Source organism: Polypterus senegalus, chromosome 16 (genome assembly GCF_016835505.1).
Source record: "Polypterus senegalus isolate Bchr_013 chromosome 16, ASM1683550v1, whole genome shotgun sequence".
Lineage (NCBI taxonomy): Eukaryota > Metazoa > Chordata > Cladistia > Polypteriformes > Polypteridae > Polypterus > Polypterus senegalus.
This window is the reverse complement of record NC_053169.1, coordinates 18,063,935-18,076,039: the sequence shown is the minus strand read 5'-3', so window position 1 is coordinate 18,076,039 and position 12,105 is coordinate 18,063,935. Positions and strand designations below refer to the sequence as shown.

The window sequence follows — 12,105 nt, the reverse complement described above, 5'->3', positions numbered from 1 at the left end:
TCAGGTTGTTTGGTGTGAATGTGGCAGGCACTATAGATGATTTCGGGGTTTTCAGGCTGCTTGTGATGAAAACTGCAGGTTATGAGGCTTGATACAGCGGAGAATGTCGCCCTGTGCACTCCAAGATGAAACAGTTGTGTACTGTCCTGCTAGCAAAACAGACATTAGCGCATTAATCATGAATGGTATTGCTATTCAGATGACGAATTTCAATAGAAAAGTTAGCATTTCTGCCACACTGTTCCAGGATCCTGGGTTCATCTCCCAGCCTGGCCACTATCAGTGTACACCTGACTCATTCTCCCTGTGCTTGTGTGGATTCTTTTTCACGGATGTGTTGGCTAGACTGACTAGCAAAATGAAATTGGCCTGGTTTGAGCATGTGGGTTTTGTGATAGACTGGCATCCAATCTAGGGTTGGTTCCTGATGTTGACAGGACAAGCTTCAGCTCGCCATAATCCTCTCTAAAATCATTATGTCCCCCACTGTAACATACAGTGGTGTGAAAAACTATTTGCCCCCTTCCTGATTTCTTATTCTTTTGCATGTTTGTCACACAAAATGTTTCTGATCATCAAACACATTCAACCATTAGTCAAATATAACACAAGTAAACACAAAATGCAGTTTTTAAATGATGGTTTTTATGATTTAGGGAGAAAAAAAAATCCAAACCCTGTGTGAAAAAGTAATTGCCCCCTGAACCTAATAACTGGTTGGGCCACCCTTAGCAGCAATAACTGCAATCAATTTTGGCCCACTCATCTTTGCAGAATTGTTGTAATTCAGCTTTATTTGTGGGTTTTCTAGCATGAACCGCCTTTTTAAGGTCATGCCATAGCATCTCAATTGGATTCAGGTCAGGACTTTGACTAGGCCACTCCAAAGTCTTCATTTTGTTTTTCTTTAGTCATTCAGAGGTGGATTTGCTGGTGTGTTTTGGGTCATTGTCCTGTTGCAGCACCCAAGATCGCTTCAGCTTGAGTTGACGAACAGATGGCTGGACATTCTCCTTCAGGATTTTTTGGTAGACAGTAGAATTCATGGTTCCGTCTATCACAGCAAGCCTTCCAGGTCCTGAAGCAGCAAAACAACCCCAGACCATCACACTACCACCACCATATTTTACTGTTGGTATGATGTTCTTTTTCTGAAATGCTGTGTTCCTTTTACGCCAGATGTAACGGGACATTTGCCTTCCAAAATGTTCAACTTTTGTCTCATCGGTCCACAAGGTATTTTCCCAAAAGTCTTGGCAATCATTGAGATGTTTCTTAGCAAAATTGAGACGAGCCCTAATGTTCTTTTGCTTAACAGTGGTTTGCATCTTGGAAATCTGCCATGCAGGCCGTTTTTGCCCAGTCTCTTTCTTATGGTGGAGTCGTGAACACTGACCTTAATTGAGGCAAGTGAGGCCTGCAGTTCTTCAGACGTTGTCCTGGGGTCTTTTGTGACCTCTCGCATGAGTCGCCTCTGCGCTCTTGGGGTAATTTTGGTCGGCCGGCCACTCCTGGGAAGGTTCACCACTGTTCCATGTTTTTGCCATTTGTGGATAATGGCTCTCACTGTGGTTCGCTGGAGTCCCAAAGCTTTAGAAATGGCTTTATAACCTTTACCAGACTGATAGATCTCAATTACTTCTGTTCTCATTTGTTCCTGAATTTCTTTGGATCTTGGCATGATGTCTAGCTTTTGAGGTGCTTTTGGTCTACTTCTCTGTGTCAGGCAGCTCCTATTGAAGTGATCTCTTGATTGAAACAGGTGTGGCAGTAATCAGGCCTGTGGGTGGCTACGGAAATTGAACTCAGGTGTGATACACCACAGTTAGGTGATTTTTGAACAAGGGGGCAATTACTTTTTCACACAGGGCCATGTAGGTTTGGATTTTTTTCTCGCTAAATAATAAAAACCATCATTTAAAAACTGCATTTTGTGTTTACTTGTTTTATATTTGACTAATTGTTAAATGTGTTTGATGATCAGAAACATTTTGTGTGACAAACATGCAAAAGAATAAGAAATCAGGAAGGGGGCAAATAGTTTTTCACACCACTGTATGCCTTATTCTTATTATTACCTATTCAAAAAGTGAACTCCTACTCACGTGGAGGAAGCCCATAATGTCATTAATTTGGTCTAAACAAGCATCCAAAGAACATGGAAACAAAAGAGGGAAAGGATAGTTGAAGTACTGACAAAGAAATCACTAAGAAATTGTTAAAAAAAATATAATATGAAGTAATATGAAAATACAGTTTTGAAAACAAAATAAGAGATGTGATATTCATAAATATAAAATAACTTTAATGACAGCTTTTTCTGTAATATTTTGATCATTTTATATTTTTGTTATATTGTAAAATTTTATAATCATTGTTACAATTCATATTATTTTAATGGAAAGCAGAAAAACCCAAGCTGGTTGTAAAATGATAAATTAAAGGGTTCCTCACCATCTCCTCTATTTTTATATAAATATATAAATGTCTCTGTAAAAAATAAAAATTATTTGTTTATTTTTTTTCTATCATTTTAACAGTGAATTTCTGTTTTTTCATTTTATAAATTGTTTAACGTACCTAAATTCTCGCATTGCCCCCCTAAAAAATCAAATTGCGCCCCATGTTGAGAATCCCTGCTCTAAAGGAATAAGCAAGGACTTGTCCTCATATTAAATGTTGTTTGGTTTGTTTTTAAAATGGCACTGCATTTGTTGTATTATTCATGTTTATAGCTGCAAGGCCCCTGGTCAAAGTTGCTTTGCATTCTGTTTGATCGTTCATAAGTAGGTTGGCAACTAAAATGTGAAATGTTAGCCCTTCCTGGTTACTCCAATTAAAGCAACACATTTTAACGATCAAGAGAAAGAGGCCACATTTTTAAGAGCTTCCACTTACACGCAGATGAATGTTCTTAATGGATGATTACATTTGGTTTTGTCTTGTCATTGGGCAACACTGTGCTATTAAAAATGTTGTCCTTTATTACAGTTTTAGGTCATTTTTAATCTTGCTGGTTCAGTTGTCACCTGCAACTGACTGTGTGACCTTGATCAAGTCACTTAACCTGCCTGTAAACAGTTGTTCTGCATGTCTGTACTTATAAAGTGTTTTGGGATGGTGCTCGCTATAGAAAGGTGCTATATAAAGCAACAGATTGTTTGTTTGAAGATATAGTTGTCTAATAAAAGGTGTTATATAAAGTGTGTCTGACTCTTGTCTTTCACCCATTAGAGCATTTGAAAAATTATGATGGGTGCAGGCCCTCCAGCCCAACAAGCATGCCTGTTCTATTCACCTCAATTGTCCAAAATAACTCTTTTTTGGACTTCCTCTAGAGCTGTTATGTCTTTGCTTGAAGTATGGAAATCAAAACTTCACAGTTCTGCAGATGAGTCTTCACTAGTGTTTTATATTACTTAAGCATAACCCTCCTAGCCTTATACGCGATACATCGTGCTACTGTATGTAAACTAACATTCTATTAGCTTTCTCGATTGTTTCTGCACACTGATTGTTTGTTAGTACCAGGAGGTCTCCAATTCTGTTGCTCATTGTTTTACAAAAAAGCAATTACTATCAAAACCAAAGATAGACAAGAAGGAGGCCAGAAATGAAAGTGAAATCTGGAAAGGTCTATTTTATATAGTGTCTTTCACATAGCACGCTACAATTCACATTACAGGACAAAGGACAAAGACCTGTCAAAAAAAGGAAAATTAAATCCGACACACATAGAGGTGGAATTCACTTACCTAGGGGATTGTAGTCCAGGTTTAAAACTCTGAGTTGGGAACTGTGGGCAACTGCAATGGCTAAGCGAGCCCAACCTTTACAAGTGACAGCAGGATTTGCACTTAGGGTCAGTTCCTTCAATCCTGTTTGGGGAAAAAAAAATGCTGGTACTTACCCTTTTCATTGTATACATAAGCAAAAATAAACACAACAAAAATGAAGAGAATGGGAACTGCATATTAAAAGTGAAATGATCTCAATCAGTGTTTGCCAGTATAATTGCTCTTCGGCAGAATTTGCTGGGTTGGCCAGTCCTGGACAAATTAGCAGTAGTTTGAAATCTGCACCACTTGTAGATGACTTTCCTTACAGTGGAATGATTCATTTCAAATAATTTGGCACTCTGTTTAAATGCCTTTCCAGATTCATAGGTGTCTACAGTCTTCTTTCTGAGGGCCTTAGTGAGCTCTTTATATCTTGGCATGATGATACCACACACATCATTAGCAAAGAAGACACTAGACCCTCAATATCTGCAATTTAACTAAGACAGGATCCTCCTGCAGACTCCCTACGGAGGTTCTAATCATTGGAACCTCATCTGGAACAACTGACTCTAATTTGATGAATCTGAACTGGTGACAAATGTACATTTTTGTTAATTTAGATTATGAGAAAGAATACACTGTGTCAATTTTGTGTGTCATTTGTTTAAGTATTACACCTTTATTTGTTGGCACTGCGGGCATGAACGTCTAATGTTTCCTTGTTGAAATTGTCAGCAATTTCCATGGGGTGTACTTACTTTTTCACATGACTGTACTTTACCCTTTGTTTACCAATCTCTGACTGTAGTTGCTATGATGGACACTATATAAAAATAACATTAATTACTTAACCAAAATGTTACAGACTTCTTTTTAGGGTGCTTTGCAGTAGTATACAATATGAAGGGCAAAATATCAAAACTGACTGGTTAAAGCTTTGCTCACAGTTAAAGGCAAAGATCAGACAGTTTTACATACAAGTTCTGTCGAAATTAAATAGCCACAGCATGCAAGATTAACATGAACAGAAGTATCATGAATGCATTTTTACCCCAATTTTTTTTTTTTCCTCCAAGAATTCCTTAAGTAAGTTCACGGAGTGTCACACTGTGAGTCTTTGGTGTTGATTGGACTGCCAACCTCATGTTACAGTCCACAAGACTACACTGCCTGCTACTGCCCCTTACTAGCTTTCCAGTTGGCTAAGAAATTGAGGCCTGCTAGTGTTGCCTCATCTCCAAATCTACCAACCAAGGTATCACACTTTTTCCCTCCTAAGGTATCACACGTTTTCCCTCCTAGTGTAACTTCCACAAGAATCCACGTGATCCTGGCCTGAGACATGGAACCACAGTCAGTGCCCCAATGGCATTCTGCCTCCCAGTCTAACTATCGAGCAGTTATACATTTCCCCTCACCTAAAAAGGCATCACACAGAGTGATCTTGGATTGCACTCCAGTACTCGGTCAAACTACCACAAGTGTACACAGCTCCATGATCTTAGACACCGAACCACTGTGTGTGCCCTGAGGTGGCACCCTAGTTTAGGCTGACTACCAGGAAAATGCCATGCTTCCCTGGCAAATGAGACCAGTTCAAGTCTGCTGTCTGTTCTGTTTGTGACAGAAACCCCACTCAGTGCATTTCATGGTGGGTTAATCCTCTCCAGCCATGTATACTGTTTATTTACGTCTACCTATGGATGAGAGAGTGACATATACTGTAGTTACATCTATTGATGCATTCTTTCTAGTGGTCATTGTTATCACCCACAGTTCATGCATGAGATAAGTGATTACACACGCAGTTCAGGTACAAGCAAAAATGGCCTCTCTGTAAATAGTTTATCCCATTGACCAAATCGACAGAGAGGGGACCATTTCTGCCTCTAAGTGCTCTGATTGGGGATAATTTGCAGGGTCTCTCGTCTGTGTGGATTCTGATAGTCTCCTTTTGTTCTTGAGTGTTTTTCCCTGCTGGTTCAATGACATACAGTCAGGATGAATGAATTCATTTATTTCTAAATGAATTAGTGCTGTAAATCCAGTGAAGCACAGTAAATAAAGAATATTGTGACTAGCTTCCACTGTGTGCTATTCTTCTACTGTTCCATATCAAATGGTGGGCACATAATTTCAAGACTGCCACTTCACTGGAGGCATCACTCATACCTTTCACTGAGAACAGACAGCAATTAAACTGTAGACTTAGTGTTTATACATGCAATCCCTTCACACGTAGCCAGTAGCATTTCGAGTCACCCCTGAATGCTTTCATTCATAACGAAAAAATATAAGAAGGTGACACCTCTGTGTAAATTTAAAAACACATTTGTGTTTCCTCATCTGTGTGGCTTTAATGATATTGTGGGTCTGGCCAAGAATAACCTGATTTGTCCACTTATTATGTGCCACATCATGCTAAAATTATGTCACAGCTGATTTGAAACTGGGTGGCAATGAAAACAAAAATGTCTCTCTGGTCAAACATGATTCAGTTAATGACATCACACAAACCTTGGATGACATGTGACATACTGCATCAGTAGCTGCATATGTCCAACACTGGACTGAGGCCTACTTGGCACAGATATAATTACTGCTCTGAGGCATAATGTTGTTTTTGACCATAAATAGTTTGTAACTCCACTGTATGCTGGTGCATGTTGCTCTGGAAATCGTTACACTGAATTCATGTTAAAACATTTCTTCAAAGTCAAAATATGATATGCTGTCCATACCAATTAATGTGACAGAGGAGAACTGGATGTAACATATTTGGTTGATGTACTCTATCATACACCTGTCTTAAAACATTATAATTATTTTGGTGAGCCCTTTTTTCATATTTTCACCAATTATATTCAGTAGTTTTTTCTCAGATTTTCCACAAGGTTTTGTGTGTTGGGAGCATGGCTGAACATCAGGTAAGCAAAACTGTGTCTTCTATTCCATTAACTGAAGTTGATCAAGGAGCTGGAGAGTGGCAATGTTGGTTGAACATGTAAGAATTTCACTGTACTCTGTACATGTGACAATACCATGGCTACTACCAATACTACTACTATTTCAGCCTGCACAAGATACATCAAAGTGAATGTGTCTGTTTTTGAAAAGATAATAGACCCATTATTCCATTTGTATGGACCTGGAATTTTCATTTTGCAGGTGCACGGAGCCATTGGGCATAATTTTCTCACAACCTAATTTTACTGTTTTTGTGTCTTTAAGGCCCAGAACCACCACTGACCGTCATCACATGGAGTGGGGAGTCCCCCTTGGAGAATCACTGTCGATCATCATCCCTAACTGCACTAAGACAATCAGTTGTAGGTGCTGAGTGTTACCTCTTGGAGATTCACTGATGGTGACCGTACCTGACCAATATACATCATCTTCTTTTGGCTGCTCCCATTAGGGGTTGCCACAGCAGATCATCTTTTTCCATCTCTTCCTGTCCTCTGCATCTTGCTCTGTTACACCAATCATCTGCATGTCTTCTCTCGCCACATCCATAAACCTTCTCTTAGGCTTTCCGCTTTTCCTCTTGTGTGGTTTTCTAGCTTTTTGGTCAGTGCCACCGTCTCCAACCCATATAACATAGCTGGTCTCACTACCGTCCTGTAGAACTTCCCTTTCACTCTTGCTGATACCCGTCTGTCACAAATTACTCCTAACACTCTTCTCCACCCGGCCTGCACTCTTTTTTTTCACTTCTCTTCCACAGTCCCCGTTTCTCTGAATTGTTGATCCCAAGAATTTAAACTCACCCACCTTCACCAACTCTACTCCCTGCATCCTCACCATTCCTGTGATCTCCCTCTCATTCACACACATGTATTCTGTCTGTTCTTACTGACCTTCATTCCTCTCCTCTCTAGAGCATATCTCCACCTCTCCAGGGTCTCCTCAACCTGCTCCCTACTCTCGCTACAGATCACAATGTCCTCAGCAATGATCCTAGTCCACAGGGACTCTTGTCTAATCTTGTCTGTTACCCTCTCCATCACCTTTGCAAATAAGAGTGGGCTTGGAGCCAATCCCTGCAGACCTCACCACTGTCACACTTCCCTCGTACATATCCTGTACAACTCTTACATACTTCTCTGCCACTCCCGACTTCCTCATACGATACCACAGCTCCTCTCAGTCACCCTGTCATATGCTTTCTCCAGGTCCACAAAGACACAATGTAATTCCTTCTGGCCTTCCCTATACTTCTCCATCAACACCCTCAGAGCAAACATCACATCTATGGTGCTCTTTCCTGGCATGAAACCATACTGCTGCTCACTAATCTTCACCTCCCTTCTTAACCTAGCTTCAACTAATCTGTCCCAGAAATTAAAGCTGTGGCTCATCAATTTTATTCGTCTGTAGTTATTACAGCTCTACACATCCCCCTTATTCTTAAATATCCGCACCAGTACACTTCTCCACTCCTCAGGCACCCTCTCACTTTCCAAGATTCCATTAAACAATCTGGTTAAAAACTCCACTGCCATCTCTCCTAAACACCTCCATACTTCTACAAGTATATCATCTGGATCAACGGCCTTTCCATTCTTCATTCTCTTCATAGCTGTCCTTACTTCCTCCTTGCTAATCCGTTACACTTCCTCATTCACTATCGCCACATCATCCAACTTATTCTCTCTCATTCTCTTTATTCATCAGCCTCTGAAAGTACTCTTTCCATCTGCTCAACACACTCTTCTCACTTGTGAGTATGCTTCCATCTTTATCCTTTATCACCCTAACCTGCTGCACATCTTTCCAGCTCGGTCCCTCTGTCTAGCCAATCAGTACAGGTCCTTTTCTCCCTTCTTAGTGTTCAGTCTCTCACACAGCTCAACATGCGTCTTTGCTTTAGCATTCGCCACCTCTCTCTTCACCTTGTGCCTTATCTCCTTGTATTCTTGTCTACTTTCTGCATCTCTCTGACTATCCAGCTTCTTAGCCAACCTCTTCCTCTGTATACTCTCCTGTACTTCCCCATTTCACTATCCGTTTTCCTTTTCCTCCTTCCTCTGTCCAGATGTCACGCCAGCCACCCTTCTTGCTGTCACTCTTACTCCTTCTGCTGTAGTTGCCCAGCTGTCTGGTAACTCTTCACTGCCACCCAGTGCCTGTCTTACCTCCTCCCTGAATTCAACCTTGTAGTCTTCCTATTTCAACTACCACCATTTTATCATTGGCTTTGCCCTCACTCTCCTCCTCTTCTTTATCTTCAACGTCATCCTACAGACCACAATCCTATGCTGCCTAACTACAATTTCCTCTGCAACCACTTTGCAGTCTTCAGTCTCCTTCAGATTGACTCTTCTGCATAGGATATAATCTATCTGTGTGCATCTTCCTCCACTCTTGTACGTCACCCTATGTTCCTCCCTCTTCTTAAGATACGTATTCACCACAGCCATGTCCATCCTTTTCGCAAAATCCAATATCATCTGACCTTCTTCATTCCTCTCCTTGAAACCCATCACCTCCTCATCCCCTCTGTTCCCTTCACCAACATGTCCATTGAAATCCGCTGCAATCACCACTCACTGTCCCCTGGGTACACTGTCCATCACTTCATCCAACTCATTCCTGAAATCTTCTTTCTCATCCATTGTACACGCAACCTGCAGGCCATATGCACTAACAGCATTCACCATCACACCTTCAATTTCCAGCTTCATAATCATCACTCTGACACTCTCTTTTCACCTTCAAAACACTCTTGACATACTTTTCCTTCAGAATAACCCCTACCCCATTTCTCCTTCCATCCATACCATGATAGAACTATTTCAATCCACCTCCGATCCACGTGGCCTTACTCCCCTTCCATTTAGTCTCTTGCATACACAATATATCAGCCTTCCGTATCTCCATCACATCAGCTAACTCACTCCCCTTACCAGTCATACTGCCAACTTTCAAAGTCCCTGTCCTCAGTTCCACTTTCTTTGCTTTCCTCCTCTCCTCCTGCCTCCAGAGACGTACCTGATGTGAGACGTACTCCCTGATCAATAGTGTTTGCTTAAACTGCCCACTATGACAAATCACAAGAAACTCTGCAACCCAAGTGTGACCCTTTACCATTGTGTACTATTGTGAATCACAAATCTCTGCAACCAAAATCCAGAGACCACACTACCTGCTTTAGAGAGTTCCTTTTTAATTATCATTACATTCTATATTTTTAAGATATTGAATTCCAGATTGTGGAAATGCAAATTCAGCTAGTGAACAGGCAATCTTATGCTTCACAGTCCAGTTCCTTAGCTACAATGCCACAATGCATGTCTACTCTATATTTAAATTTATTTAAATCAGCAATAATGTGCATCCAACTACAGAGGAGGCAAAATTGTTTCTGTATTTCTACAATTGGAGCATTAACAGGTAGCTCTGAGACGCACAGGGATTAAATCACTTCCCTTCTGTGTACAGTAGAGTCCAGCACATTAGCCAAAAGGCAGCACTGACACCTCATGGCCACCATTAAATCACCAATATCATTCTGTAACATTTTTCTGTTCCTTGTGTGACTACAATAAATGTGCACAAACTTGTAGCAAAGAGCTGTTTTTTTCTCATTTTTTGATTGTGGAAACTGCATCGATTTTTTTTTTAATGAACACTGCCATTTTTAAACAGTGCATTTACCAACATTCTTGCATGACACCTGACTGGCACGCTGCCTGAGCCTTTCCTTTCACCTGAAAAGCACAATCTTGAATGTGCCCAGCGACAGCTCCAAAAGACACGTCAGTTCATGTCAGAATTCTCGTCAAATGCCCTTGCAGTGTTAAATTCTGCTACGTACTTCTAAAATTTTTATTTTTATACTGTATTGAGGACTTGTTCTGTTCTGTGTATTGTATTGTATTGACCCCCTTCTTTTTGACACCCACTGCATGCCCAACCTACCTGAAAAGGGGTCTCTCTTTGAACTGCCTTTTTCCAAGGTTTCTTTCATTTTTTCCCTACAAGGGTTTTTTTGGGAGTTTTTTTGTCTTTTAAGAGAGTTGAGGCTGGGGGGCTGTCAAGAGGCAGGGTCTGTTAAAGCCCATTGCAGCACTTCTTATGTGATTTTGGACTATACGAAAATAAATTGTACTGTGTATTGTATTGCAATCTTACTTTCTGAATGACCCAATATGTCAAAACTGCCAATATTCAGTTGCAAGTGTTTGTTTTAATGTTGCCAAGGGAAGCGCTTGTAGTAGAACCAGTTTTCTATTATTCACTAAATACTGGTAGGCCAACTGAAGACCTGGTCCAATTTCCAAGTCTGGCAACGTTTAATCTTTGAAAAGGGGAAAGCTTTTATAGTCGCTCCATCTATTTTCTAATCCAGTTGCTTGTTTTGATAGATAGACCAGCAGACTGATAGACAGAACTTTATTTGTCCCCAGGGGGAGATTTGGCTTCTTTCTGAAGCTCAATAAATAAATATTATTCTATTAGGACAAACTACAATCGCCCTCTCAAATATACATTGGAATAACATAAAAGAAGGAAAACTAGAAAGAAGGAAAGAAAAACAAACTTCTAACTTGGCTAAAGTACAAAACAGCACTGTCAGTCCCACAGAGGCATTATGCGTTTATTGCCATAGGTATGAAGGAGCCCCCATAGTGTTTCTTGATGCACTTCTGCTAAATAATTGGCTGTCTGAAAGTACTCAGTTCTGATCTGTGTCAGAGAAAGGATGTGCAGCATTGTTCATAATGGTTTTGTTTTAATTCCCTCCCCCACTACCATCTCGAGGGGTGCGCCCCCTAACTGAGCCTGCCTTCTTAATTAGCTTGTTGATTCGGTGGGCCTCTCTTGAAGTGATGAGACCAGCCCAGCGCACCGCAGAGCGGAAACTCACACTAGTCATCCCAGAGTTATAGAGCAATTCAAGGAAGTTGCTACACGCATTAAAGTGCAGTGCTATTGCAGCCTATGAAATGTACAACTAAATAGCCTTCCATTTCATTCAAAACCTAACCTTTTGCTGAAAGTACAAGCTAATACTTCCATAAGCCATCAAGATTAACTTATTGATATTTGACTGATTCACAGATGTAAATATTTCCCTGCCTGGCTGAAAAATCCATTGATCATGCCTTACCCTGGCCTATTATTATTTTCTTTCTCAACTCTATAATGTGATTCATGTATCCATCTGTTTATTTTCTGAACCTGCTTATTCCACTAAACTATCATGATGAGACCAAAGCCTACATCAGCTACAAGGCAGGAGCCAGCTCTGGACTGGGCGGCAGTTTAGTACGTGGAACCTTCACTCACACACCCTGACTCACTCATACTCATACAG

General features: G+C 40.6%; 1 protein-coding gene across 1 annotated transcript in view; it reads right to left on the bottom strand.

Annotated features, from left to right (window-relative positions):
• Nucleotides 1-12,105, bottom strand: part of lrrc73 (leucine rich repeat containing 73) — a 42,687-nt gene that overhangs the window by 11,147 nt on the left and 19,435 nt on the right. Inside the window, exon 3 of the mRNA XM_039738441.1 lies at nucleotides 3,756-3,878. Within this exon, the coding sequence (XP_039594375.1) occupies nucleotides 3,756-3,878 (123 nt within the window). The remainder of the gene's footprint in view (nucleotides 1-3,755; nucleotides 3,879-12,105) is intronic.